Source organism: Trichoderma reesei, assembly GCF_000167675.1.
Source record: "Trichoderma reesei QM6a unplaced genomic scaffold TRIREscaffold_10, whole genome shotgun sequence".
In the NCBI taxonomy this organism is placed as follows: domain Eukaryota; kingdom Fungi; phylum Ascomycota; class Sordariomycetes; order Hypocreales; family Hypocreaceae; genus Trichoderma; species Trichoderma reesei.
This window is the reverse complement of record NW_006711157.1, coordinates 594,964-621,676: the sequence shown is the minus strand read 5'-3', so window position 1 is coordinate 621,676 and position 26,713 is coordinate 594,964. Positions and strand designations below refer to the sequence as shown.

Genomic DNA, 26,713 nt, shown 5'->3' with positions numbered 1-26,713 from the left:
AGATAGGCTTTGTTATATGCTGGCCGGGGCGAATGCGCAAGAAGGTGTAGGTTTTGGGAAATGTTGTTTGATGGAGATTGTCGCGATTGTTCGATATGGGTGGTGCTGGATCTGGAGGTGTTAGCGGGTTGTCAAAATTTGGATGTGGATGACTAAGCCGGTCTGCACACACCGATTGTGGCTCTATCGCATCGCTGTTGAGCCTTTTCGAGAGAGTCACTTAATGAACCAGCAGGATGGCACTGTTTAGTTAGCACAGGATATTCATTCATTCATTCGTTCTTCTTCTTAAGACTTTGAATTGATGTTTCCGTGATTGGAGCTGATTCATACAATTATCTGCTTAAACAACATGATGCCGCCCATATTACCAGTCTACAGCTTTTTGCCCAATATTAACCGCTCCAACCGAGAACTTCATGTACAGGATCCAGGACAGCCTTCTACCTCCCTAGGTATCTTCATTGATCTTCAATGAGACACAGTGCCGTGTTCCAGACACACATCTCCTAAGTTAACATCAATGGGGAGAATCAGAACGTCACCACCACAGCCTCATTATGCCGAGTAACCGCCCTCGGCATCATTTCCAACCGAAAAGCCTGCCCACAAGCGAAAAGACCGATCCCCGACGCCTATACGCCAGCACCAGCGCCGTCAAGACAACAGGACTCGACACGAGCGCAACGAAGCTCCGCACCAGCATCTGGCCCTGGCGATCGCTCTTCCGCACGATATCCGCGTATCCTTCGTTGCCGAAGCTCACCCTCGAGTACTTTGTCTGCCAGCCAAACGACGGGAAGTGCACGCTCATAAACTCCTCGAGGAACTTGCGCAGGCGGTAGCGCCGCGACAGCACCGACGACCGCATCTCGACGTAGTTTTGCAGCGCCAGGTTGTTGATGGCGTAGGCGTCCTCGGCGCGGACGGCCGAGTACTCGGCCAGCGCGAGCCCCCGCTGGAAGGCGGCCGTGGCGGCAGAGTTGACGAGCTCGCCGTCATCGTTGTCGTCGTCGTTGTTGGGCTTGTTGGACTCGTCGAGTTGGGCGTGCTTGTCGAGGATGGAAAAGAGGATGCGGACGTCCTCCATGCCGGCGTTCATGCCCTGCCCGTAAAAGGGCACCATGGCGTGGGCCGCGTCGCCGATGATGACGCCCGACGAGCCGTGGTGGTACGGCTTGCACTTGAGGCTGATGAGCGGCAGGTGGGGGTTTGTCGTGAAGGACTTGATGAGGTCCGGCCCCGGTATCAGGGCGGTTACCCCGGGGAAGTGCTTGTCGAAGAAGGCCGGGACCGTGGAGGGATCGCGCTCCAGCTCGGCGATGTCGCCGCTGGGGATGAAGAGGGTGCATGTGAATGAGCCGTCCTGGATTGAACACTCGTTAGTAAACCTGCCATGATTGCAAATGAAGTATTTGGAATCAGACAAGAGCTGCTTACCATGCTCGGGATGGCGATAAACATAAAGTCCTTGCCGGGCCAGATGTGCAGATGGTTCGGCGATATGCGGAACCTGGCATTGGGGTCCCCCTTTTCGTCCTCCTCGCTCACGGCCCGCGGCGGCAGATGGAACTCGCACCACAGCGTGTCGATGTACTCCTGCTGGTAGTCCATCCTCGTAAACTTCATCAGGTGGTAGCGGACGGCCGAGTGCGCGCCGTCGGCGCCAATCATGAGGTCAAAGGAGATTTCGATTTCCCGGGGGCGGCCGTTGGCGGCCACGTCCTTGTCGCGGGCCTCGAGCCAGGCCTTGTTGGCCTTGAAGTCGGCGCCCGTGAGCTTGTGGTTGAAGAAGAGCTTGACGTTGGGCAGGGCGTCGAGGATGTCCAGGAGGCGTGCGTTGAGGGTGCCTCGGTCGATTGCATTGATGGCCTATACGTTTCATTAGCCATTGTATCTTGATAGCAACAATATGTTCATCTCTTTGATGAGAGAAGAAAGAAGAAAGAAAAAGAAAGAAACAAGCAACCAGTTAGGGCACTCCTTACCCTTCCGTTGACGTCGTAGTTCTGAGAGTGCTCGTACAGGCTGCCATCCGGCGACTGGCCGTGAATCATGCGCCCTCGCATGGGGATTGTCGCAGACATGACATGGTCGACGAGCGAGGGCTCGCCAGACTGCTTCATGGCATTGATGCCCCGTTCAGAGAGCGCCAAGTTGATTGACTTTGTAAAGTTGAGCGGCACGATGCTCGGATCGCGAAGGTCTGCGGCCGGCCGGTTAGCGGAGCGAGTTGACAACCATTTTACAAGGCAAGGTAGTCGAGCTCCTCGACCGTGAGAGATGCAGAAAGCAACAACACAGCGCCAATAAAACACATGAATTAGACACCAAAGTAATTGTCCAACAACATAGAGCAGAGAAGAAGTAATAGAAGTACTACGGTGTGAGCAACGACATCATCGTCAGACCGAGCTCGGAGGTGTCGGGCTCACCTCACCACCTCATACAACGCGGAAACGGCGAAGAAGCCTGAGGGAAAAAAAAAATATAGCTTCACTCACCCGGCCGCAACTCATAGACCTCAACTTGGTATCCTCTCTTGGCGGCATATAGCGCTGCCAGCGACCCGACGGGCCCAGCGCCGACAACGACAACCTTAGTGTCCGCCATATTGGGGGGGTTTTTGGTTCACAGAGCCGAACAGCTCCAGCGATTTGTGATCATGAGAGGGTGAGAAAAGGAACAGGATCGGGAGCTCTGGGAGCTATAGTAATAACATAAGGAGAACTATCTAGCATTTCGGGCCAAAGGGGGCGAAACCATGTTGGCATAACACCAGACATAGTAGCAGCAAATTTCATGCTAAGAGAGCCCGTACGAGTAATACCTCAAAGCCGTGCCGGTTTGAGTGCCTCTGATCACATCATGGCCCTTCCAGCAAAAAGCCACACTTTGTTGTGCTCTGTGTGTTATTGGTAAGGCCTCTTTTTAGCGGTTGCGTCCAACTCCGTTAGCACTGTCATCTCAGGGCTGCCGTTTGATTTTAGTGGCTTCCTCCGTGAGAATCTCATGGCGAGGAGATTCTAAGTACCTGGGAAGGTATCGAGAAAGAGAAGAAGGGCGATTGATTCCATCAAGAATGTTCTCGGAACCTGTGGCGGAAGAAGACGAGGAATTTCTGCAGCCAACCAAAAACGGCTCTTCCGCCACAGAAAATGCAGCCACCTGCAGGTGGAGGTTCCAGTTAGACGCTCACATCGCTGAGGCTGCAGAGGTACCGGGTACATGTGCGCCATGATCGGAATTTGCAGCCCCAATTCCCGTATCGGTCCCTTTATCGCACGTATATTTTTTTATGGCTTGATAATATCTGCCTACTATCCGATCCACCTCTGCGATAGCATCTACGATTCTGCATCCCTCCACGGCATCGCCTTCTCGAGTTGTTCCCGTGCTACGTGCCTCTTCCTTGTGTTTATCCGTGCAGTATCGACTATCCGTACTCTCAGTCGCTCGAGATGGCATCAGAACCCCCCGCCAAAAAGAAGTGCCTGGGCTCCGACTGCAGCAATGAGGCCGGCGCCCTGCAGTGCCCGACATGCTTGAAGCTCGGCATCAAGGACAGCTTCTTCTGCTCCCAGGAGTGCTTCAAGAGGAACTGGGTACGTAGAACAAATGCCGCTGTCTTGCTTGACCCTGTAGCAAAGTCTCGAATGGGCACGCAAAAGCGGAAGCGGACAACGAAAGACGGCCCGCACTACCAGGTAGATCGACATGGACTGACCCGCGGCGCAGAGCGAGCACAAGAGCATGCACAAGACGCAAAGTAATCTCCTCCACCACTTCGTTGCCCCGAAAGCAATCTCACCAGACGCAGTCACCGGATACTACAACCCCTTCCCGAGCTTCCCCTTCGCCGGCCCGCTGCGCCCCGTCTATCCGCTGTCCGAGCATCGTACCGTGCCCAAGTCGATCCCCCATCCCACCTGGTGGCAGGACGGCGACCCCAAGTACAGCCGGTCCCTCATCAACCGCAACAAGATCGACATCCACGATGCCAAGGGCATTGCCGCCATGCGCAAGGTCTGCCGGCTGGCGCGCGAGGTGCTCGACCTTGCCGCGGCCGCGGCCAAGCCCGGCGTCACCACCGACTACATTGACGAGCTCGTCCACAAGGCTTGCATAGAGCGCGAGGTGAGTGTTGGAACCTCTGTAACGTGAGGCATGGCATTATGGAGCCGTAGCGCTGACTTTTCTTTTCGCAAACCAATCCAGTCGTATCCCTCACCTCTAAACTACAACCACTTCCCCAAATCCTGCTGCACGTCCGTCAACGAGGTCATCTGCCACGGCATCCCTGACCAGCGCGTGCTGCTCGACGGCGACATCCTCAACATCGACATCAGCTTATACCACGGCGGATACCACGCCGATCTCAACGAGACGTACTACATTGGCGACAGGGCCAAGGCTGACCCCGACAGCGTGAGGGTGGTGGAGGCGGCGCGCGAGTCTCTCGACGAGGCCATCAAGGCCGTCAAGCCCGGCGTCCTGATCCGCGAGTTTGGCAACATTATCGAAAAGGTGGCCAAGCAGAAGGACTGCAGCGTCATCAGGACGTACTGCGGCCACGGCGTCGGGAAGCTCTTCCACTGCCCGCCCAACGTGCCGCACTACGCCAAGAACAAGGCCGTCGGCGAGTGCAAGCCCGGAATGACCTTTACCATTGAGCCCATGGTTGCGCTGGGCAAGTACAGGGACATTACGTGGCCCGACAACTGGACGAGCACAACCATTGACGGAAAGCGAACGGCTCAGTTTGGTATGTTCAAGGCGCCGCATGTCATTTCCTGGATTCTCGGGGGTTACAGACGCTAAATAATTTGTGATTTGCAGAGCACACTCTTCTCGTCACCGAGGACGGCTGCGAGATTCTGACGGCACGGCTGCCCGATTCGCCCGGAGGCCCGGTTCCCATGCCGGAGAAGAAGGTGGACGGGGCGGCGGCTTGAAGATTTGTTTGAGCAGATAACTTCGGGATGGATGTATCTATGTATGGATGAATGGGCGGCTCTGACCGAGTGATTCGATACCACGGTTCTGTAGCGTTGGGCGATGCATTGGGTGTTGGCGTCGGTGGGTGAGCGAGCGAATAGAGCCGCTGTTGTTGCTGCGAACCGCTGTGGATCATTACCTGTCTGCTGCGAGCTGCATGTGGGCATGTTAATGAGATGCATGTAAAGCGACGTGTAGGTATGATGGGAATTGAAGCTCCAGTCTTTGTAGCACCAGAGCTCATCCATCTCTTCAATGGCTGGATGATGTCTTACAGCAGGCCGTTGAGGAGCTTGGGTGACCTCGAGATAAGAGACGGCGAGTACCTGTACCTGCGGGGTTGCGCGTGCCCTTGCGTCGGTGTGGAAATTCACATGAAAGTCTACTGCTGTGTGCCTTTGGTGCTGGCTGCAGTGGGATATGCAGCTGCGGGTAGCAGCAGATGATGAACAGATTAGTAGAGATGTGTCTTTTTTGACGGGAGAACAGACTCAATCTTTACGACAGGCATCATAGCGACGAACACCTGGTATTAAGCTTATCTGGTTCCCTGTTTGAGAGATTACCTACTATCAAGACTCGAGTTTTTCAGCTCCTCTGCATCGATCGAGGTACAGTTACGCCCCCATGCCCTCGACTCAGTACTCAGTACCCCTCCCCAGCCCGAACCCGCTGGCGCTCGCCAAACAGCGCTCATCCTCCCCACTGCCCGCAGCTTCGGACGGCATTTGAGTGGTTAATGTGAGGTGGCCACCAGCTCCAGGCGCTGGTCCAGCCCCAAAATCTCTCTCTCCCCCAGAGTCATCGCCACTGCTAGTAGTAACTCGGAAACAGCTGGAACCAGGCAGCTCAACCAGCTTTCCAGGTTTTCTCTCCCCTCTGCCTACCTACCAATTGCCTCCATTCTTGTCAAGTTCCGCCCACAAACTCGAGTCTTCAGCTTCGTCATTCTCGTTATTACCGACTCGCCGCACCAGCATCTCTTTTTAAGGCCACCTCGCCTTTTTCTTTGCGCCCTCGCCAACTGAATCTAACAACACCCGGTGAGTTATAGCCCGGCCAGCCACTAGCCCGCAGCTCCGAGCGCAAGCTTTTTTTTTCTTCTTCTTCTCGCTCCAAAACAACCCCCACTAATATCAGCCAGTTCCCCTCCCACAGCCGCGCCGCAAGTCGAAGCTCGTAACGGAAGCTCGAGCAACGCCCACTCCGCTATCGCCTCTACCTAGCTGAAGGAACCGACAAGAAACATCTTCCTCTCTCTCTTCCTCTCTCCCTCTCGACTCTGCTGCTCCCGCTTGTGCTGCTCCCGCTGCTGCTGCTGCGTCTGTCGCCTCACCTCGTCCTCCTCCTACCGCTTGCTGTCCGCCTAGCTCGTCGTCTCGAAAACACACGTCATGATGTCTGGAGAAGCGTGGCTGTTCCTGTTGGCGGTGTTAATCAACGCCGTCAACCTGTTCCTGCAGGTCTTCTTCACCATCATGTACAGCGACCTGGAATGGTACGGCGCCTCCCCGAAAACAGCCCTGGGCAGCGGCCTCATGCGCGCTCAACGCATCTTCCGCGGCGCCCTCGCTGGGCACATATGGCTGACTTGAAGTGTTTCACATGATAGCGACTACATCAACCCCATCGATCTCTGCAACCGCCTCAACGCCTACATCATCCCCGAAGCGGCCGTCCATGGCTTCCTGACCTTTTTGTTCCTCATCAACGGCTACTGGGTTGCGCTCATTCTCAATCTTCCTCTCCTCGGATACAACATCAAGAAGTGAGCTCTGCTCTCGAAATGGTGGCCTATTGCCACAGACGGAACCCCTGATTTCTAACCTACAATCGCTAGGATCGTCGACAACACCCATCTTCTTGACGCCACCGAGATCTTCCGAAAGCTCAACGTCCACAAGAAGGTTCGTTTTGTAGCGCTGGATCCGCGACACTACCAAGCCTGTCGCTGACATTTTCGCAACAGGAGTCGTTCATCAAGCTGGCCTTCCACTTGATCATGTTCTTCTTCTACCTCTACAGCATGATCGTCGCCCTCATCCGTGACGAGTCTTCGTAAACCAGACGTCGAATTCACCGGCGAAACTACCTAACCCATCACACCAATTTCTCCGGCAGGGCCGACGCGACCAAACATAACGGCAACTCTGACGAAGGGGGGGTGCCGGTAGGGCAGAGTAGGGCAGAACGAGCATGGGACACTGGAAATGGACCGATTATGACTAGAATTACGCTACGATGGAGCAACATGACTTGATGGCGCGGATGACTTTGGGGGGGGCGGCTTCGCATGCAGTTTCAGGCACGGCGTCTGGTGACATGCTGGCGCTTTGAGCTTCATACCGAGAGCGACCCCTTCCTCTCTTCGTCTGGAAGAGATGAAGTTCGAGACCAAGGCTACAGCAGCTTCGTTCTCTTCCTTGTATACGAGGATGGATGCTGCTGGGTCGGGCAGGGTTGGAGTAATGACGACACTTGAATGTGAGGAGGAGATGATTTGGCTGAATGACTAATACAATTAATTGTAAAGAATGATTATCATCAAATGATCCTGACGCTCTACATGTTTGTTGTGCTTCCCTAACTGATACCTTCCTTTGCCTTTTTGGTCTGCAAAATTAAGCGATGCCCCAGCATTGATATTCAACGGTGTTCACATTATCAAGTCATTGAGAGATGATCGTTGCATAGTTTTACGCACAGCCGATCGCAAATACATATGAGCGTTCAAAATGCGACCTAATCCACAGATTTGAGACAATTGCTCCCGGCATCAGCGCAAGACTCGAGCAACAAGCTACACTGTCGTCATAGTGTGTCACGTGACCTAGTCTTGATCAAGACGCGCCACGACTTCTTCCCTCTCGACCTTGTCTGCTTCGGACCAGCAAACCCCAACCGCCGCAATCATGGCCGACTTTGGCGAGTATCCGCCCAACATGGCGCCGCAGGACGCGCTCGTGGTGCGCCAGCAGGCGCAACCGGACCACGAAGTCGTCAAGTACACGGCAGAAGACCTTTCACGGCCCCAGGCCGGCCCAGCCTATCCGTACAAGCAGAAGGAGAACCCGCTCAAGCGCAAGAACGTATTGACGGGCCATGCGGAGGAGATGTTCCTGAGCGAACATTCGTTCCGGCGGAAACACAGAGCGGTGGAGGCAAAGGCCGGGCCCAAGGTCAAGGTCGAGCGGGAAGGCAAGGGAGATGCGAGCATTGCACAGGGCGACGGCGAGTACGTTGGGCCCTGGGCGAAGTTCAAAAAGGATCGATACGAGGAGGTGGAGGCGGTGGGCGAGGACGAGGACGGCTACGAGTACGAGTACGCGGATGAGGACGAAGAAGACGAGGTTGTCGAGAGCGGAACGGTGGTGCAAGCGCCCAAGGGTGCGCTGGCTCGCCGCAAGGAAGTCGAGGACCTGGGCGAGGAGACGACGACGTTCCACGGCTCGGAGGAGTACGACTACCAAGGCCGCACATACATGCACGTCCCGCAGGATCTCGACATCGACCTGCGGAAGGAGGTGGGCAGCGTTACCAATTTCATACCGAAGAAGCAGATACACGGCTGGAAGGACCATTCAGGAGCCGTCACGGCGCTGCGCTTCTTCCCGAAGTCAGGACACTTGCTGCTGTCGGCCGGCGCAGACACGACGGTCAGGATTCGCGACGTGTACCACGACAGGGAGCTGCTGCGGACGTATTCGGGCCACTCCAAGTCGCTATCCGACATTTGCTTCAACAACTCGGGAACGCAGTTCTTGTCTGCTTCGTATGACCGCATGATTAAGCTCTGGGACACGGAAAAGGGCATCTGCATCAGCAGGTTTACTACCGGCAAGACGCCTCACGTTATCAAGTTCAATCCCGATCCCGAGCACTCCAACGAGTTCCTGGCCGGCATGTCGGACAAGAAGATTGTGCAGTTTGATATACGCACGCCGAACCAGGTCGTGCAGGAGTACGACCACCACTTGGCAGCCATCAACACCATTACTTTTGTCGACAACAACCGCCGTTTCATGACAACGTCCGACGACAAGTCGCTGCGCGCATGGGACTACAACATCCCCGTGCCCATCAAGTACATTGCCGAGCCGGACATGTATCCGATGACGAGGGCCGCGCTGCACCCGTCCGGCAAGTACGTCGCCTACCAGAGCTCGGACAACCAGATCCTCGTCTACGGGGCCAACGACAAGTTCCGGCAGAACAGGAAGAAGAGCTACCGCGGCCACAACAACGCCGGTCTGGCGATTGACCTGGACTGCAGCCCCGACGGCCAGTTCCTCGCCTCCGGAGACCAGGCCGGCTACGTGTGCTTCTGGGACTGGAAGACGTGCAAGATGTACCACAAGCTCAAGGCGGGCAACCAGGCCGTGACGTGTGTGCAGTGGCATCCGCAGGAGACGAGCAAGGTCGTTACGGCCGGTCTCGATGGCGATATCAGATATTGGGATTAAAAGAGGCCTGTTGGAAGCGAGCATTGTTCACGGCGTTGGGGGTTGGGTATCCTGAAAATTGGAGTTTTCTCTCTGTAGATAATGAGACTTGCTGGTATGAGGGCGGGCTTTTATAAGGATTCACTTGGCGCTTCCAATGGAAGGAGTCATTTTCTACTTAAAAAGTAAGCCTTGTGTCCATGTGATGTTTGTGATGGATCGCATAGCTGATCACCAACTGGCGGTCATGTCGGGCATCTTGCACTTTGAGAATGAGTCGACATGTCGGAAGGACTTGGTGATCGGACAGACGTGTTTTTTTTTCGAAAGGAAAGATGCCGACAACGATAAGGGGCGTGGCAGAAGGTAATGACCCCTGGCGCTGACACGGGGTGGACAACCTCCTGTTCAGTATAACATATTCAAAGCCCAACGAACTTGACGATCCATACCAAGTTGTGGTTTTGAGATCTCAGCACGTGTTCTTATCTTGATGATAGAGAACAATAGCTGTTTTAATCTCCAGTTTGAGCTTGCATTGAGTAGCGAGGCGAGAAGCAGCGCTGAGATGTTGGGAGCGGTGCTCTGTAGGTGTGAGTGAGTAGATAAGCTGTTGATGCTATCTACCCAGCATACGACGGCACCCATCCAGGGGCTTTTTGGCTTCAAGATACCTCATGGGATTTTCAATTCTTAGTGAGAGCCCATCTTGTTGTGTGATCTATAAAGTCCATGCTAACATACAGGCTGTAAGCCACAAGCCCTCTCTTTGACGATCGTGTGAATTCTCGGTGCTCTGGCAGCTTTCTGCGAGATATCCAAAGCATTAACGGCGCCAATATGGACTCTCAATTACGTTTAACAATGTTACCGGGTCGGATCATAGTTGTAGACATCGCATAGTCATTTAACCACCTTCATAGACGGACACATGGTAAAGTATAATACAAAAATTCGAAAAGGGGTATCATTCGCTCAAAATTCCCAAGAAGATAATCTCCCAAGTTCCTACATCTCCGCCCAAACCCGACTTTTCTGATATGGCCCAGAAGGTAGAATAACGCCTGGATGAGAGAAACAGCAGTAATGCAAAAGCCAAAATAACAGACATTCCCGCACACAAGTCCCGTAAATCACCGACTCTGCCTTTGAAGAGGAGGAAAAGCGTATGCCTCCAAGAGGTAATCGTTGGCCGGGTCCATCCAGTCGGGGGGATCAATGTCTGCGGCCATGGCCTCGGTTGCGGTGTAGAGGACGACATAGCCTTGTTCCTCCTCCTCGTCGGAGTCCTCGTCTACCCCAGACTCGTCATCTTCGGCTTCAGCTTCATCTTGAACAAAGAAGATCATCAGCAACCCATATACTTGTACTCACGCCTACACAAAGATACATGCCTATTGATGAAGAAAAAGCGGCGTAATCCAACTCACCACCGCTCAGATACCCAAGACTTCTCCTCCCCTCATCATCATCATCATCAGCATCATCCGAGTCCCCGGCAGAAGATGACCCGTCCGACAACTCCGGCAGCAGCTGCAATACCATCTCCGTCTTATCAAGCAATAAGACGGAGGTGATGTTACTACCAGCTTCGTTGTTGTTACCGAAGAAGCTGTTGTCAACCACGTCGTCTCCCTCGGGAACGGGAGATGCACCGCCGAGCTCGTCAAACTGCGCAGCGTCCTCGGCGTCGAGGACGTGCGCTCGATAATCGTCGTCGTCGTTGTCGTCGTCATCATGTCCGTCATGAACGACGACGACGACGCCGGGTGCCTCTGCTTCTGGGCGGGCTTCTCGGGCGAGGACAATGAAGGTCCTGTCGTTGCCGAGGAAAGGGAGGCGCACATGTTCTCTGGGAGACATGACTCCTCCTGGGATGAGGTGCCGGGCGTGGGAAATGTAAATTGGATGATATAAGGTAGCCCAGTTGGCAAGGCAGTTGTGTGAAAGTCTTTTGTGTTTTGTCTGAACATGCAGAACATATGGCCCAGGGGAAAGGGAGGTTTTATAGACAGGGCGATGCTTGGATGGGGATCCCATCATCCCAACACTCTGCTCGAGGCGTTCACTCAAGGTTCATGCTTGAAAGAAGAACAAATTTCGCTTTGCATGAGAAGTGGACAAAGGTCTCCTTTTGTCACGATGTTAGCTTTGAGTTTGAGGATGGGTCTTGGAACAGGAGTTGGCATTTGCCCAGAGCAGAAGGGGCTGCTGGGACTGAAACCACCACCATGAGTTCATGGATCGGGCCTCGACGCATATGTTGCCGGAATACCGTGCTCCTACAACTTCAAAGCAAGCCCATCACTGACACAAGAGGGCGTACGATGCTGCATACGGCACTAGTTCATACAAGAACGAGCATATCGCATACAGGACTCTTCTCAACAACTCGTAGACAATCGCTCACTCATGCCGTGGCGCCTCGACTGGCGTCGCAACCATGAGCTCAAGAATGGAATGGACAACCTCCACGGCCGCGAGAGCCGTAATCTCGCCGTTGTCGTCGTAGGCGGGTGAGACCTCGACGACGTCGCCTCCGATAATGTTGAGTCCCTCGAGGCCAGCCAGGATAGTGGTCAGTTCGCGGGTGCTCCAACCGCTGGGCTCTGGAGTGCCAGTTGCTGTGATTTGCACCATTTCCCAAACTGTCAGTCAACTTCTTCCACAAAGCTTCAATCTTGAATTGTAAGAAAAGGGGGACGTACCCGGAGCGAACGCAGGATCGAGAACATCGATGTCAACACTGATATAGGTGCTGCTATTCCCAACTCGCTCTCGGATCCTGTCAATGATGGATTGTACTCCCATGGTGTCAATTTCGCGAGCGGTGATTGTATCGAAGCCGCAGCGTCTGTCGTTTCTCATGTCTGCCTTTTGGCGCATCACGGGGGCGCGGATACCGGCGTGGATGGACGAGTTGAGGATGAGGTTCTAGAGGTGGGGGGGTAAGCTGGGTTGCCATAACAGCTACATGTGTGCAAGGTAGGCGAAGCAAGTACCTCTTCGTGCGCAATGTGCAAAAAGGTTCCATGGTTGAGCCCCCTTTGTTGCTTGTTCAGCTCGATATAATTCGACACATCCGGAGAGATTGCCAGTGTTCAACTTACGCATAATCAGAAATACCACCGCCTTGTTGAACGTCAGCCTCATATACCATAGACAAGGAGAGCTTCCATACCCAAAACTTTCGGATCCCAAGTATCTGTGCCATGATTAGCACGAACCATTTCCTCCAAGCTCAACAAGTCACCAAGGCCTCAATCTTACCGATATGGCTATCAAAGTGAACGACCGACACCGGCCCCCATCGCTTATACGTCGACCGCAGCGCAGACAAAGTCGTTGTGTGATCGCCCCCAAGCGTCACAATCCGCGGAATCGTCGACTTTTCTGGGTGTGCTGTTGTTCTCCCGGACACTGCTCGGTGAGCTTGATCCAGCGTCCTGAGGGCTACCCTGTTGTCGAGAAAGGTCAATGGGGCGTCGGAGCAGTCGACGACTCTGGCCCAGTCTCGTACCGGGTCTCGGCCTTGATATGGGTTGAATGAGCTTTGGTGACATAGGTCTTTGAAGGTTGTTCTGGCGTTGACAATCTCACCAGTGTATAGGCTGTAGCCGTATGCCTTTCTTACGCTCGCAGCTCGGATAGCCTTTGGCCCAAAGCGCGCCCCGGGCCTTGCCGTCACAGCCTGTATCTCACTTTAATCAGTCTGAATTTCATTTGTTTCCAACAGGTGATGACTGACGGTGTCAAAGGGAGCCCCGAGAATGGCAATGTCGAAGCCCTCTGACGAAGTGCTCTCGACGAAGCAGTTTTCATAGGGCACGCTCGCATACGTGCCAATGCCGCCAATGTCGTACGTCGACAGGTCAATCTCACCAACGGCGCCTTCAGAGTGAGCCCAAAAGGGGATTTGGTGGCCGCCTTGAGGTGCGAATTGATGAGCGTTGACGCTCCCGTTTAGTAGCAGCAACAGCCATGTGAGGGGCTTTATGAAGGGGAGAAGGCGAGTCATGACGAGGTGAACTTGATATTGATCAATAGTCGGGCGATAAACTACAGAAGCGCCCGGTAATAAGAGTGGAATATAAGACACAAGCAAGAGTTTAGAGACTGATGAACTATCTGGTAGTTGTTGTTCCTTCGGAGGCCCCCGAGGTCACCCCGCCCAGTTCCATCGACCTTTCACCCACCATTTCAATCGAGACTTTGATGCCACTAAGGCAAGCGGCGATGTCACGCATTCTCGGCGCAAACCGTTACCCATACCCCTGTTCAAGTCTCTTTCAAATTTTCAGCTGGTTTCCTGCTGTCATAACCTGCAGAGAATATATGTGCTCTATGCAGAAGTCCATCCAGTTGCGTCATCCTTGGAGTGTTAAGTAGACAACCTTCTCTTTGAATATCATCTACGTCCCAACCTGGGGGCCTTTACCAGTGCTGAGCGCCCGCCAACCTTCATGACTTTGGGGCTGTCTGAGGAACTTTCTGAATCGCTGTCTGAGAAGCTTTCTGAATCGCTGTCTGAGATAGGTCTCTTCCTCGCTTCGACCGTCTTTGTGACTTTCTTCACCGACACCTCCTCCTTGCAAGGACATGTCGAAATCGGCTGCCGAATGTAAGACAGAGCCATATCTTGTGCAAATCCAGGAATTTCACCGATCAGGCCCTCCAGAGACTGATGCAAGTCGGGCTCAGCAGCAGAACGTCCGAGTCTAAGCCTAAACTCATCTTTCAAGATGCTGCGAAGACTGTTGCTAGAATCGAACGGCAAGCCATAAACGACTTTCGTGTATTGAGAGAGGATGTTAATGTCCACTTCTCCCTCCACAGCCTCGCAAAAATGCGACATTGATTTATCGAGAAGGCTGTCGATAAGGTACTTGTCCGCCAGAGAATATAATGCGATATGAATGGCGATTTCGTGAATCTCCTCAGATTTCTCCCACTGGTAGTATCCTTTGTAGAAAAAGTTGACCATTCGCCGAACACTGTCGATGTCGCAGTCTTTGATCTCGTATCTGCCAGAAGTCTCCTAAGTTGGCGAGCAGAAATAGTTAGATGTGCATACGTGAACCTCTCCGTATCACGTAGATATGACATACCTCAAATGAACCAGTGCACGCTGTCTTGAAGACGGGAGATTGCAGACAGAGGACAATCTTATGCAGCCGTATCGACTGGCCGTTGCAGACGAGTTCAAAGTCACAGAGCTCTGTATTCAAGTGCGCCCTGACGGAGTGAGAACCGGAAAGGTCAGCTTGGAAACCATCTGCCCTCATGACCATTACCCACCTTAGCATCTCGCGAGCTAGATCACAGCCATGTTGCGCATTTATTGGGTCTTCTCCCATTCTCTCGGTGATGATACGATGCAGATGTCGACGATGCAGATGTAACTTGGTGAAGCTGTGAAAAGAAGCAGCAGAGTTTGCGCAAGAGATGGCCAATTAAGAAAGAAAGAAAGAAAGAAAGAAAGAAGTTGACTTGCGTTTCCGCCAGCTGCCGGCAATTGAATTTACGACGTTGGGTTGCTTAGCAGACTGCCGTCGCATTCACTCGCTCATGGAGAGAAGAAGGTTGCTGTGCACGGTCCCAGCTTATGGCAACCCCCCTACTGGCCGTTCATCATTCACCTTGACGCTACTATTGAAGTCAGGAAGTTGGCACAACAACCTACCTAGGTAGCCAGCCAGATGAAGAAGTGCAATTGGTAAGTCAAGCAGGCGTTCTTTGATGCGCTGGCCATCTCATGGTATGATTGAAGGTTGCTTGATACAACTAGTATGTATGAAACACAGAGGAACGAAAAACAGAAATTATAAGAAAACAAACACGAAGTAACAAGAACATCTTTCAAGAGTTCCGAGACTGGTGATTGCAGCAGTCGTTCACGCTTAGTGAACTCCCGTAAACATCCATCCAGATTCGCCCATACAACATCCGGCTACCAAGGTAAAGCGGCGACGTCCGCCCTTTTTGAAACAATGTCCATGTCAACGACGCCCGGCAGATCTTTTTCCATTCATTGCCAGTATCAGAGCAGAAGGAAGAGGAGGTTTCGCTTTTCGTGGAACCACAGGCTCGCCGAATGATGACAACCTCTCTCTCGAAGCAGTTTCCACCCCTGAGTATTGCATTGTTTGCATTTCGATGAAAGCCAACAACACTATCGCCCATATCTTCGTGAAAGTCGGCGAAGAGCTTGGGACGTCCGGTCAGCACAATGCTCACATTTGGGGCAGCTGCTCAATGGCTCTTGGGCTTTTGATGGCTGTTGGGCCGTCAATGGTCGCTGGATAAACGATGTGGCAATATCTCGTGTAAATTCCGGTATGTCGCGAAATAGGTCTTGCAAAACTTGCTGGTCTAGCTCCTCGATGCTGGGGAGTCTCTGTCTGAGCTGTTCAACCATGATCTCGCGAAGAACCTTTCCTGAATTGCACTGCAAGTCGTATACCTGACTTACGTGCCGGAGCAGCACGCTGATGGAGCTCTCTGCCTTGACAGCTGTTCTGAACTTGGTCTCTGAAAGGCTAAGGAGGCCGTCGATGAGGTATACGTCGGCTAGACTGAACATTGTAACATGGGTAACCAATTCGTGAGTCTCCTTACTCTGGTCTTCTGATTTCTCTTGATAGTCGCCGGTATACATGTATTCGATCATTTGTTGGAGGGTTTCGAAGCTACAATCATTGATCTCATATGTTCCAGCAGCCTCCTGATCAAGCTTTTAGACGGTGTCAACTCAGCCTTTTCAGAACAGAAGCAAACTCACGAGAAATGGCCCGGTACAGGCTGCTTTTATGACTGGAGACTGCAAGCAAACAATGGCCTTGTGCACCGGAATTGTCTGACCTTTGCATGCCAGGACGAGATCGCATAGCTCTCCGTACTTTTGCGCACTAGAACGACCAGGAGGTAACGTCAGAGCGGACGTAGAGTTAATGCTGTATGATCTCGTTTTGTTTGCCATCCATGTACGCACCTTGCCAGTCGGCTGCACAGCTCAAGGGAATGCGGTACTGAATCGGCTTGTGTCATGGTGCCAGATCGATCGATCGACGAGACTGGAGGTAATGTCAGGAACGCTGAGCAGCCTTCAATTTACTTGGTTGTGAAGTTGAACCTTGCATTGATATCCATAGTTGTAAGGAGTCGCGAATTCTTATATTGCCGCAACCGTTGGGCGCTTCACAAGGCTGCTCACCACCTTTTGCCCAACCGCGAAGAGCATCCCCTGGTATTCGTCGGCAGTGCAGCGGGAGGCCTACATAGGATTCGATCCCGTCTCCGCCAATCATTATGCTGTTGGCTGTGTGACATGCATTCTTTCTTTTTTTTTTTCATCCTCAGCTAAGCGCTTGAATCGCTGACGTTACGAGACGAATGGAGGCGCGTTTGCAACACCACGGGCGTCTCGTCGATCAGGATGAGTGTTGATAGAACTATATCGTCGTATGGGCCTCTCCTATCTGAGCAGATGACGTTGAAGGCCTCCCACCTTTGACAGTGTGGGCGCACTGAAAGGCATCTTCATAAGGCATCTGTAGATGCAATCCTCGTCATTCTGCTGACGCTGATGCCATTTGACTGAAAAATGCCACCGTAGACAGATACGAGAGCATGGTATTACTGGTGTAGTCGTAAAGAAAACGAGCTGATACATCACCAACACCCAACGACGCCTTGTCCATCCTCGTGCCGATACACAGCCCGCGAGAGATATACATGCATCTTCTGCCCTAATCCGTTGCAATCTCAGAAAACCAAACCTGCATCGTCTCTCGCGGACGCAACCTCAACCACTCTACCTCGCAATGCCGCGCTTTCTACGAGCCGCTTCAGCAAAATTCCAAGGCGACACACGCGGGAAATTGGGAGCGGTCGTCGTGGGATTGGCAGGCTTCTCATAGTCGCCGAGCCACGTCGTATACTGCGGCTTTTCAATGTACGACATGGCAAGGTCCTTTGCAAAGTCGGGAATGTCGTCCATCAGGCCCTCCAGCGTCTTCTTAATGTCCGAGTCAGACGGCAGCGCGGCGACCCTCAGCCGGACAGCCTCAATCACGACGTCGCGGAGCCTCTTGCTGCTCTCACACTCGAGGTCGTACACGAGCTTGACGTACTGTGGCATCACGCTGGGCTTCTCCTGCTTCGTGACGACCGCCTTGAACTTGATCTGTGAGAGAGTGCGCAGCCCATCGATTATATACTTGTCCGCCAGCGTGAACATGGCGACGTGGATCAACATTTCCTCAGAGGACTCTGTCTCATCGGATGCCTTGGCGTCGTAGTCTCCGTTGTAGAAGAAGTCCACCATGCGCTGGACGCTGGCAAACTCGCAGTCCTTCATCTCATATCTCCCCGAGGCCTCCTATAAGTGTGTGTAAGTGTTAGCAGCAGCACTCTTGTGTGATTCCTTGGGCTTTCATAAAAGTATCACGTAGAAAGGTGAGCCGGCTACCTCAAACAAGCCGGTGCACGCAGCTCTAAGAACTAGAGATTGCAAACAGACGACGAGCTTATGGACCCTGATTGTCTGGCCATCGCAAACGAGTTCGAGATCGCACATCGCGCCCTCCGTCTGCGCGCTGTTGGAACGCGTTGAGCAAAGACAAACACGCAAAATCAGAGCGAATGCTTCAATGCTCACCTCGTCATGAGCATACAAAGACTAATAGCGTGCGATTGAGTAAACAGGTCACCCATCTTGACGCGTCTCTAGAATGGAACTATTGAAAGGAGAAGCAACCGAGGTGAAAAGGGGGAGGGGGGGCACGGCGAGCAAGACGGGTTGCTGCTTTCGATACTGAGAAACCCCGGGATATAAACAAAAAGTCGAGAGTCCCAGCGCACATATATATATATATATACATATGCAATAATTGCCCTGTCGATTCTGCCCAATCGCCAAGAGAAAGCGTTACGCGCCATCCCAGGTCTGTCCCGCCGAGGTCTGCAGACAGGATTCGCACATAACCATGCTCCGTACCATCTGCGCCAATCCCGGACGATGTGACCTGCTGTTGGTTGTGCGACATGCATCAGCGCCTTGCTAGGTATGCAACTCGCAGAAATGCGGTCTCCCCAGCCAAGAGCTGTAGCCGCCGAGGCAGACTCATAAAGCGCATTTGAAACACGACAGGCGTCTTGTTACTTGGGCTGAGCGCCGCTTGCATCTGCAGGTAAGTAGGTACTTATTCTTGGGTATGGCCTCACTGATAATGAGGTCAAAATACGACTACCTAGGTAGTAGTATACGATAACAAGCCAAAGTATTTGTATATGAAGATGTTGACCTTATAGTCTAGAATCTCTCGCTGCCTTTACCTGTTTATGACCTGTATATGAAAGGCCCTAGAGTAGTTTCGAAGATGATGCTTTACTTTGGAGTGCTACCTGACAGAACTCTGTGCCCGGCCTCGCAACTTTCTTAGAACATTGAATGAGACACACGGGAAGCGACGTTGAGGTTGCTTGCTTCTTTTCGAATGGAAAAACATAAACAAAGAGGGATCCAAGATCAAGAGTCCAGTAGATGGCCCTTGGACCCAAAGTGGTAGCAAATGTCTTCGTCTGTCCGAAATATACACCATAGACGATAGACGTCCTCAACGCTCAAAGAAACGCTCCATACCGCAATCCACCTCCCATATACTCAAACATCACTCTCCAATCCCCATCCCAACTCATCATCTTTACCCTCAAACCCCTAACTATACCACTGCATATCCTCAAAAAGCTCAACATCCCTCTCGCTCAGCCCCTCGCACCCCCCACACCCGCACCGAAACCCATAGCACGAATACAAGAGCTCTGGACTCAAATTTTTCCCATAAGAAATCTTGAGTTCGCGTCCAGCAGCGACATCCCTCCTCACCACCATCTCCAGCGCACGCGTCCCCTCATCGACCCGGTATTCCACATTATTCACCGGGAAGCACGCGTGGTTGAAGCGAGCCGCAATGGGAAACAGCCCTGCCACATAATGTCCGACGGCGAAACTGCATTTCAAAACCTCTCATGTAATGGTTAGCTGTGTCGTGTTAGGTGGAAAGTGAGTTGTTGCGATGGAGGTGACGGCAAGTTGAGACTTGCCAGTTGGTGTGCCAGATCGCGGTAATCTTGGGAGTATCCCCCTTGATGAGCTCGTGCGCGTGGAGGCTCAGCGCAACTTCTCTGTCCTGCACGCTGAGCTTGTAAAACTCTCGTATAATGTTGTGGCTCTCTGCCACAAAGAGTGGAATCTCTCTCAGGATCACGTCTCCTTGTCTGAGATCTCGCGTGGCAAACGCTCCCCAGCCGGCAACGCGAGACTTTGCAACCTGAAAGTACTCGTTCCGATATTCAGGGCTGGGCGACAGCTTGCGGGTGAGGGGAAGCATAAACCGTGTTTCTGGCTCTCCTTCTTTCTTGGGCTTCTCCTCCGCCTTGGAAGTCTCGGATATAGTCAAGTCGACGAGTGCACCTAACAATGTCTCTTCTTGCAGTAACTCGACGCCGGTCGCGGTTGTCTCGAGCGTCTCGCTCATTTTTTCGCGGTCTTCACATGTTGTTTCTTCCGAGCTCGGCGCCTCACTCCGCGTCTCTATCGTGCTGCTCAAATCTCATCAGCCACTTTCCCAACAAGAGAGAGAGAGAGAAACAGTAGGAATCAACCTGATGGTGTCCTCTTCCTCCGTAATCTCCTCTGCAGCCTCATCTCTCGTGACGCTGAATAACCATGGAAGCTCAGTCGATAACCGCTTCTGCCTCCTCTCGTGTGTCTGTATAGGGATCGGATAGATGTCGGTTTTGGGTGTGGTGGTAGCGGAGCTGGTCGCATTTTCTCTATAGAACGGTAGACTGCAGACAAGCTCTAGCCTTCCTGACCAGGGGTGTAACAACGCGGCAACTGTCACGGAATAAGCCATCTTAAGAACAAAAAGTGATCAGAAGAATAAGGCGAATGTGAATCTGGGAATCTCCAGTTTTGTGCCGCTGGGTTGAGTAAAGTGAGCCTGTTGTGAACGGGGAAAGCGAGCACACGAATATCGATATTGAGGGCCTGTTAGCAAAGGAAGCAAAGAGCAAAGTCAAAATTAATAGCAAAGGTTAAGTGCATTTGTGGCTGAGCAGAGCCAAGAAGTGAATCTGTGAAGAAGTGAAGAAGTGAAGAAGCATGTTGCTGCTTTAATACGTGCAAAGTGCCCGTTTGCATTGATTCAGGTCACGAGACTGCGAAGATAGCTGCAAGATCTCAAACCCTCGTCAGATAACCCGTCACGCCTAAAGAGTACAACGGTGAAGCTATATTGCATGCATTGTAGTGGCAATCAAGGCACCTCACTATCATCACAGACAGAGCTGCTCCATTCAACGGGAACAAGCTGTCATCACACCGCTCCTTATCTCCAAAGCCAGTATCACCAAAACAAGCATTCACCACATTCAAAGATCATGCCGTGGCACACGAGCAACTACAGGACTGCATATCGATTAACAAATTTTGAGTAAAGAATAACTCTCCGTGTATAAGGTAACCCATGATGCCTTGTAAACAACCGCAAGCCAATGCCCAAGTTCCATTTGACGCCATCCATGCATGCTTTCTCCTTGTGCTCATTCCCGTGTGTAACGACGCTACCCTCAGAGTCCCATTCCACAAGGCCGTAAACATTCTCATCGAGGAGACCATCCACCTCTTTGCCATTACATCCAGCACCAAAGGTTTGTTCCAAGGTATCTGCCCACCCCAATGAGCAGCAGTGACCCTAACAATACGCTGAACATATTCCTAAGCAAAGTCATCTCAGATCACACCTAAAGGCCAACCTAACAGAGTGCAATCACGCACGATCAACGCCAAGCTTCCTCCTCGGGCGAAGCGGACAGTCTCCCTGACAGTCAGGACACCGCAGGCAGCCCGGCTTAGACCACACCTTCCTGCATCTGCAAACCCAGAGGTCCCGCCCCGTCCTTGTAGTAAGGCAGTCGAAGGGGGCGTGAATCCCCGTGTCCACGCCGCACGAGATGCAGAACCTCCGAAGCATGACGAGTCGATCCGACCGCGGGTCCGGCTCTCGATCACGGACAATGTGCCCATGGACGTCGACGTAGACGGACAGGGGCTGCAGCATGTCAAAGTGCTCGGGCGATCGCACGCGGAAGCAGACGTAGCACTCAAAGTTGCCCGGCTTGTAGTCGTGCCCCTTTTCGCTGGGGCGGTGCTGCGGAAAGTCTTTGGCGGCCCTCATGACGAACTGGGCCTTGTCTGCGGGATCCGCCATCGCCCGGGGATCGATGGTCTGATGGAAGTATCGGTTCATGGTGGACAGGTGGATGAGTGTTTGGTAGTCGAGGTGAGAGAAGACGAGCCTCTGGAGCTCTTGCGGTAGGCGTTCGATCAGGGACGGCATGGTTCGCGAGTGATGGCGATGATGAGAGGGGTGAGGTAGCTGCGGGGAACGATACAGTTGCTGATGCTGGTGATGGTGGTGGTGTTGTGGCTGTTGCTGGAGCACCTGATTCGGCCTCTGGGGCTGGTGATCTTGTGGAGACAGGTGGCCGTGCTGGTACCGATGTTGATGGTCCATCTGGGAGAGACTGTGATGACGGTGGTGACTGTGAGGTTGACGTTGATGAAGATGTAGAGGCGGGTGTTGGTATGGTCGTTGGGGGTTGTTGTAAGGATGATAGTGGTGGGCGAATCGAGAAGTGGAAGAGTCCATGGCTGTGTTGTGAGCACTAGGGCTTCCCAGATTTGGAGCCATGGTTGGCCTTGGAAGGACGATCATGGCGGGCTAGAGAGATTGGTCGACGAGATTGATCTCGATATTATCATGCAAGACAAGGCATGCAGAGAAATATAAGCCTGTAACCCCGGGACGACCAAGTGCTACTTCTGGCAGATTATCCTGGATCAAACCTAATAACGAGCCACTCGAACACGGGGGGGGGGGGGGGGGGGGGGGGGGGGAAAGCGTCGCCGCAAAGGTGGCATGAACAGGGAGAAGGGGGGCTGAGTGGATGTATGTACGAGTAAGGACGGGGGCGGGCTCAGATGCACCCAAGCAGTCTTCCGAGCATGCTCACACGTTGGGATCGCGGTGCCATCTCCTCACAAGCCCGTCGTTGGTTGGGTTTCATCTGCTCCGTACAGCTGAGACAGACTCGCCTCGGACATGGGCGGTGGGCCATTTCGAGGAAAGCATGGCAGTGGAAACAAAGGCAGCGCACATGGAAAGCGCTCCACCAAAGGGAACACAACACCAAAACACCCCGTAATGGTTCTCTCTCTCTCTCTCCTGGTCACGGTCTACGGCCGAGCGAGATTCTCAGCCAGCAGGGCAGGACTCACAGGCCCCTCCCCGACGAATCCCTCGAACATGGGACCGGCAGCATGGTTTAGCTAGCCCGTTGACGGCAGGATAATCAGACAATCGCCGACTGACAGATCCCGTAGCTGGGCCATATCTGCATGGATACCTTACGGTAGCTCGCGGCACTGACAAAGTTAGCAGATGAAGGCAAGGGGGGGCGATATAGCATCACCTTATGTGTGTGGGGGTTCAGGCATGGAGATGATACTAGTATTGCTAGCACTGCTGTTCCCGCAGTGGCATGGCCCAAATCCCAGACATTTCCATCTCATCTCTTGGCTATCCACCAGCCCAGAACTTGTGAGAGTAGGTCATTACTATTTGGGGAGGGCGTGGACCATGAAATGCAACTCGATTCCGGTGCACCGCTCGCCGGACCAGTTCCCCGGCCATTGACTGTCAAGCACTTCGGGTCATGTGTGCATGATTGGAGTCTCAGAGGGCCCAACGGCGAACCGTCCTGCCGGGTGAGCCGCATGGAGAACATGCTAGTATGTATGAGCCAGGGCGTGTGCTGCTGGGTACTGGGTATAGTATGCTCGTGAGTGATCCTCGTATCCTCGTAACGGCCGGCACATGGGGAACTGGAGCGCCAGAAACAGCACTGCTCCAATGCTGCTGCTACGCACGAGCTGTATAGTGTCTTGGAAGCCTCACAAATTGAGGCGCACTGACTCTCGAAGCTGCGTCGTGCGTGCTTGTACCTGAGGCACAGGAGCAAAGCGTAAACGTACACGGGCCAGGTCGCCAGATGTCCACTCACGCGTTCGGCGCCGTCGTTGGTTTCCGCCACTGTTTCGCGGCGGTAGCGATTTTGCACGCATAAGTGCATCCACGATCCACCGGCAGTTCTCCAGGTCTCAAAGGGGGGGGCGGCTCCAGTTTCTCGTGCTTGCAGCGGCGATGCCAGCACTGCTCCCCCTGTCCCATCGCGGCCAGCGCGGTGACCAGGGGGCACCGCTGCCCTGACGGCGTCGGCCGTCCGCCTCTCGACAGTGGCTATCGCCCGACATGTCCGCTGGCGACAAGCATTTCTGACCGATCCAAAGAGCCGGGCCTCGAGACTGGGCGGCTCACGTTTGTGCCGCACGTGGATCACGCGTGCGAGCTTCGGCGCTAAGCTTGCCTCGATGAAGATAGGGGACGGGACCTCATCCCTTGAACAAGAACAACCTGACAGACAGGGCATCTCGCACGGCGATCGTTATTACGGGCGACTAGCGCTAGAGATCTCCCCCAATGGTCTCGGCTGAGAGGCGAGAGTCGAATCGGGAATGGGCAGCGTTGCACGGCATTCGTTCATATCGCACAGCTGCCATGTCCTGGGCTCTGAGGACTCGATATGATTGATCCAGTCAACCGGTAACGGAGCGTTGCGATGTGATGTCTCAGGTGTCTCAGGGCGATATGAGCCTAGTGGTATTGTGTTGGCTCGGGTCGTGAGGTTGAAGTGGTGGCCACGGTACGCCGTACGAAGTCCTCCCCAGCATCCCATGCTTCTATCATAAAGAGCTTCAACTGTTTTCCTGAGATTTTGTTCCACTTTTTTTCTTTTTTAGTACCAAGTCATAATCCCTGTGATTACAGCTTCTCAGCAGGCGATTTCGATTGGTTAATTGTCTCCGTAGAGCCATATAAGTGGAGTTTGTCAAAGGTCGGCCGCAAGTCTGTCCCGACAGCTAGGAGCTCCTAAACACGCACGGACATATTTCTAACATGCATGGACAACTAAACTATATTAAGCCTAGGTCCCTTTAGCGCTAATTCTCGCTATATTAGTACCTTTAGCCTATCCTTGCGAGTTTTATAAAGGTACTGCAGATATAAAAATACATTATATAATATAAAGCAAGCTAATATTTAGTATCTTTATTAAAAATGGCCTAATATAACACTAAGGAATAATATTATATAACAACCCTATAATAACATTATTATTACACTATCTGCATCTTATTTTTATCTCCTAAATCTTTATTATTATAAAAGCCCTTAAGGATTGCATTTTTCCTATATTTAAAGACGCTTCTAGCATGTTAAAGCGCGCCTAGGCGTTAGAAGGCTTTATTATAGTTAAAAAAAATTTATTAATGCAAAAGTTAATTATTATAAGCGCATATTTTAAATACTAATATAGCAGCGCCTATTAGCAGTAAGTAAGGAATAAGAGAAAATACTAAACTTTAACCTATAAAATAGGATGCCCTTTCTCTGCTTTAATTAACTATTGCAGCTAAATCTCTTCTTATATTATAATTACTAAGGAAACACACTATAATTATATGCTAATTAAAGATAAAGCTGCATTTTCAGTTCTTTATTAAGAGTTATAATGCGAATTTAGCCTTAATTACTTACAGGAGCTTATTAAAACGTAATTGCATTATTCTAGATCTATAGTAAAAAGCATTACTACCTAAATTAGCTGTAATTATCCTTTAGTTAAGATTACAGGGGATAACATATAGTTTCTTTAAAAAAAGCTTTACTATATAAAGTACAGTCTATTTTTATTAACGCAAGCCTTCCTAAGCCTTTTATAAAATAATAATTATATCTTCTACTATAATATTTATTATAATAAAAATAATTAGCTAGACTGCCTTTTTTAGACTTATAAAAATAATATATAGGACTAGGAATAAAACCTTAAGTGGCTTTCTCTTAATAACACCTATAAGGTAAACAGATTTAATATACTGCTGTTTTAAATTATAGGCATAACAGCGCTATATATGAACTTTAGTGCTGGCTTTAGGTTATATATAAAGGAGGATACAGAGAGCTACACTTAAATGCTCACATACTTAAAAAACGCAGCTAAAAAAGCCTCTATTCTAGATCCCTATATTATTATTACTAACTTTAATATAGCTTTAAAGAAAGCCCTTAATAATATCTTTTATCTCTCTTAGCAGCAACTTTATATATAGCATATTATAAAGAATGTTATTCTTTATATAAAAAAGAACTAGATAAGAAGTTTTACTAGTAGTAAGATTATAGGCTAAGTAAAGGAAGATAAGGCGCGCTTAGTAGCAGGCCTAGCCCTTAAGGAGATTCCCTAAGATAGTGATAAAGTTAATAACTTAAATTTATAGCGCGCTGCTTATAAAGCTGTTAATAATGTAATAGAATTTACTGCCTAGATACACTAAGCAGAGGATCCTTTATTTTTAAAAGAGATCTTGCCTGCTAAAACTTAGTAAGAGTATACTCCTAATAGCATCTGCTAAGCTTAGCGTAATATCTCTTACATAAATATAAAAGAGGCATTTAACTAGCTATAGGCTAAGTTATAAAAAGAGTTCTCTGCCTAGTAATATATATTTAAAGATACCTCTTTTTATTAAGGATTTGCGCTAATTTATTTATATTTAGAGATTATTAGCTACCTTAACTAAACTTATATCCCTAAATAACTTTAATTTGCTTAATATGCTATTAAGGATCTTAGAAATTATAGCCTTATAGTAATATCTTACACTAAAAGCTTATATATATAACTTAAGGTATATTTAAGAAATTAATTTACTAACCTTTTTAAGCTTTATATAGTAATCTGGAATATATTAAAGCAGCGCTAAAAGGATTATAGCCTTAGATTTTAAAAGGAAATTAGCGCCTGCTAAGTCCAGTGGCTTAATAAACTGATTTTTAATAATATAGTGTATAAAATAGGCTAGAAGGTAATATAGCAGATTAGTAAGTAATTATTATTAGTAAAAGACAATCTATAAGGGAAAACTAAGTTAAAGAAGTGTTTAGAGACTTTTATAAAGCAGTAGGGGCTCCCTTACTGCTACTAAATTTAAATGCTATTATAAAGCGGCAAGTCTCTTTAACTAAATAATCTTAACTATTATTAGCATTTTTAAGCTATTATAGTAAGTTATGCGCTTAAAA

The 26,713-nt window shown here is 51.1% G+C and overlaps 9 protein-coding genes across 9 annotated transcripts; 3 read left to right on the top strand and 6 right to left on the bottom strand.

Annotated features, from left to right (window-relative positions):
- Positions 1 to 375: 375 nt before the first annotated feature.
- Positions 376 to 2,613, bottom strand: TRIREDRAFT_122074 (uncharacterized protein; the record flags this gene model as incomplete). The annotated part of the gene is made up of 4 exons (XM_006965605.1): positions 376 to 1,366; positions 1,441 to 1,872; positions 1,989 to 2,206; positions 2,505 to 2,613. 4 exons carry the CDS (start codon positions 2,611 to 2,613, stop codon positions 584 to 586), a joined length of 1,542 nt encoding a protein of 513 aa, XP_006965667.1. The 3' UTR covers positions 376 to 583.
- An 848-nt stretch (positions 2,614 to 3,461) lies between these two features.
- Positions 3,462 to 4,955, top strand: TRIREDRAFT_62335 (uncharacterized protein; the record flags this gene model as incomplete). Its single annotated transcript, XM_006965758.1, has 4 exons — positions 3,462 to 3,605; positions 3,739 to 4,137; positions 4,219 to 4,765; positions 4,840 to 4,955. The coding sequence occupies 4 exons, from the start codon at positions 3,462 to 3,464 to the stop codon at positions 4,953 to 4,955; spliced, it is 1,206 nt and encodes a 401-aa protein (XP_006965820.1).
- Positions 4,956 to 5,912: 957 nt separating this feature from the next.
- TRIREDRAFT_122071 (uncharacterized protein) lies at positions 5,913 to 7,511 on the top strand. The gene is made up of 5 exons (XM_006965757.1): positions 5,913 to 6,041; positions 6,143 to 6,496; positions 6,611 to 6,766; positions 6,839 to 6,905; positions 6,968 to 7,511. Exons 2-5 carry the CDS (start codon positions 6,393 to 6,395, stop codon positions 7,058 to 7,060), a joined length of 420 nt encoding a protein of 139 aa, XP_006965819.1. The 5' UTR covers positions 5,913 to 6,041; positions 6,143 to 6,392; the 3' UTR covers positions 7,061 to 7,511.
- A 399-nt stretch (positions 7,512 to 7,910) lies between these two features.
- Positions 7,911 to 9,461, top strand: TRIREDRAFT_122070 (uncharacterized protein; the record flags this gene model as incomplete). Its single annotated transcript, XM_006965756.1, has 1 exon — positions 7,911 to 9,461. One exon carries the CDS (start codon positions 7,911 to 7,913, stop codon positions 9,459 to 9,461), a length of 1,551 nt encoding a protein of 516 aa, XP_006965818.1.
- Positions 9,462 to 9,912: 451 nt separating this feature from the next.
- TRIREDRAFT_107814 (uncharacterized protein) lies at positions 9,913 to 11,303 on the bottom strand (the record flags this gene model as incomplete). Its single annotated transcript, XM_006965604.1, has 5 exons — positions 9,913 to 10,025; positions 10,077 to 10,161; positions 10,453 to 10,504; positions 10,578 to 10,770; positions 10,871 to 11,303. 5 exons carry the CDS (start codon positions 11,301 to 11,303, stop codon positions 9,913 to 9,915), a joined length of 876 nt encoding a protein of 291 aa, XP_006965666.1.
- Positions 11,304 to 11,846: 543 nt separating this feature from the next.
- Positions 11,847 to 16,487, bottom strand: TRIREDRAFT_4104 (Arginase/agmatinase/formimionoglutamate hydrolase; the record flags this gene model as incomplete). The annotated part of the gene is made up of 7 exons (XM_006965493.1): positions 11,847 to 12,064; positions 12,149 to 12,374; positions 12,443 to 12,493; positions 12,605 to 12,645; positions 12,711 to 13,131; positions 13,189 to 13,270; positions 16,432 to 16,487. The coding sequence occupies 7 exons, from the start codon at positions 16,485 to 16,487 to the stop codon at positions 11,847 to 11,849; spliced, it is 1,095 nt and encodes a 364-aa protein (XP_006965555.1).
- A 384-nt stretch (positions 16,488 to 16,871) lies between these two features.
- On the bottom strand, positions 16,872 to 18,155 carry TRIREDRAFT_122069 (uncharacterized protein; the record flags this gene model as incomplete). The annotated part of the gene is made up of 3 exons (XM_006965603.1): positions 16,872 to 17,820; positions 17,911 to 18,037; positions 18,100 to 18,155. The coding sequence occupies 3 exons, from the start codon at positions 18,153 to 18,155 to the stop codon at positions 17,254 to 17,256; spliced, it is 750 nt and encodes a 249-aa protein (XP_006965665.1). The 3' UTR covers positions 16,872 to 17,253.
- Positions 18,156 to 19,492: 1,337 nt separating this feature from the next.
- TRIREDRAFT_107811 (uncharacterized protein) lies at positions 19,493 to 20,359 on the bottom strand (the record flags this gene model as incomplete). Its single annotated transcript, XM_006965602.1, has 2 exons — positions 19,493 to 20,042; positions 20,106 to 20,359. 2 exons carry the CDS (start codon positions 20,357 to 20,359, stop codon positions 19,493 to 19,495), a joined length of 804 nt encoding a protein of 267 aa, XP_006965664.1.
- Positions 20,360 to 21,295: 936 nt separating this feature from the next.
- TRIREDRAFT_41663 (uncharacterized protein) lies at positions 21,296 to 21,847 on the bottom strand (the record flags this gene model as incomplete). The annotated part of the gene is made up of 1 exon (XM_006965529.1): positions 21,296 to 21,847. A coding segment is annotated over one exon (552 nt), but the record flags the coding sequence as incomplete, so codon positions are not given.
- Positions 21,848 to 26,713: the final 4,866 nt, after the last annotated feature.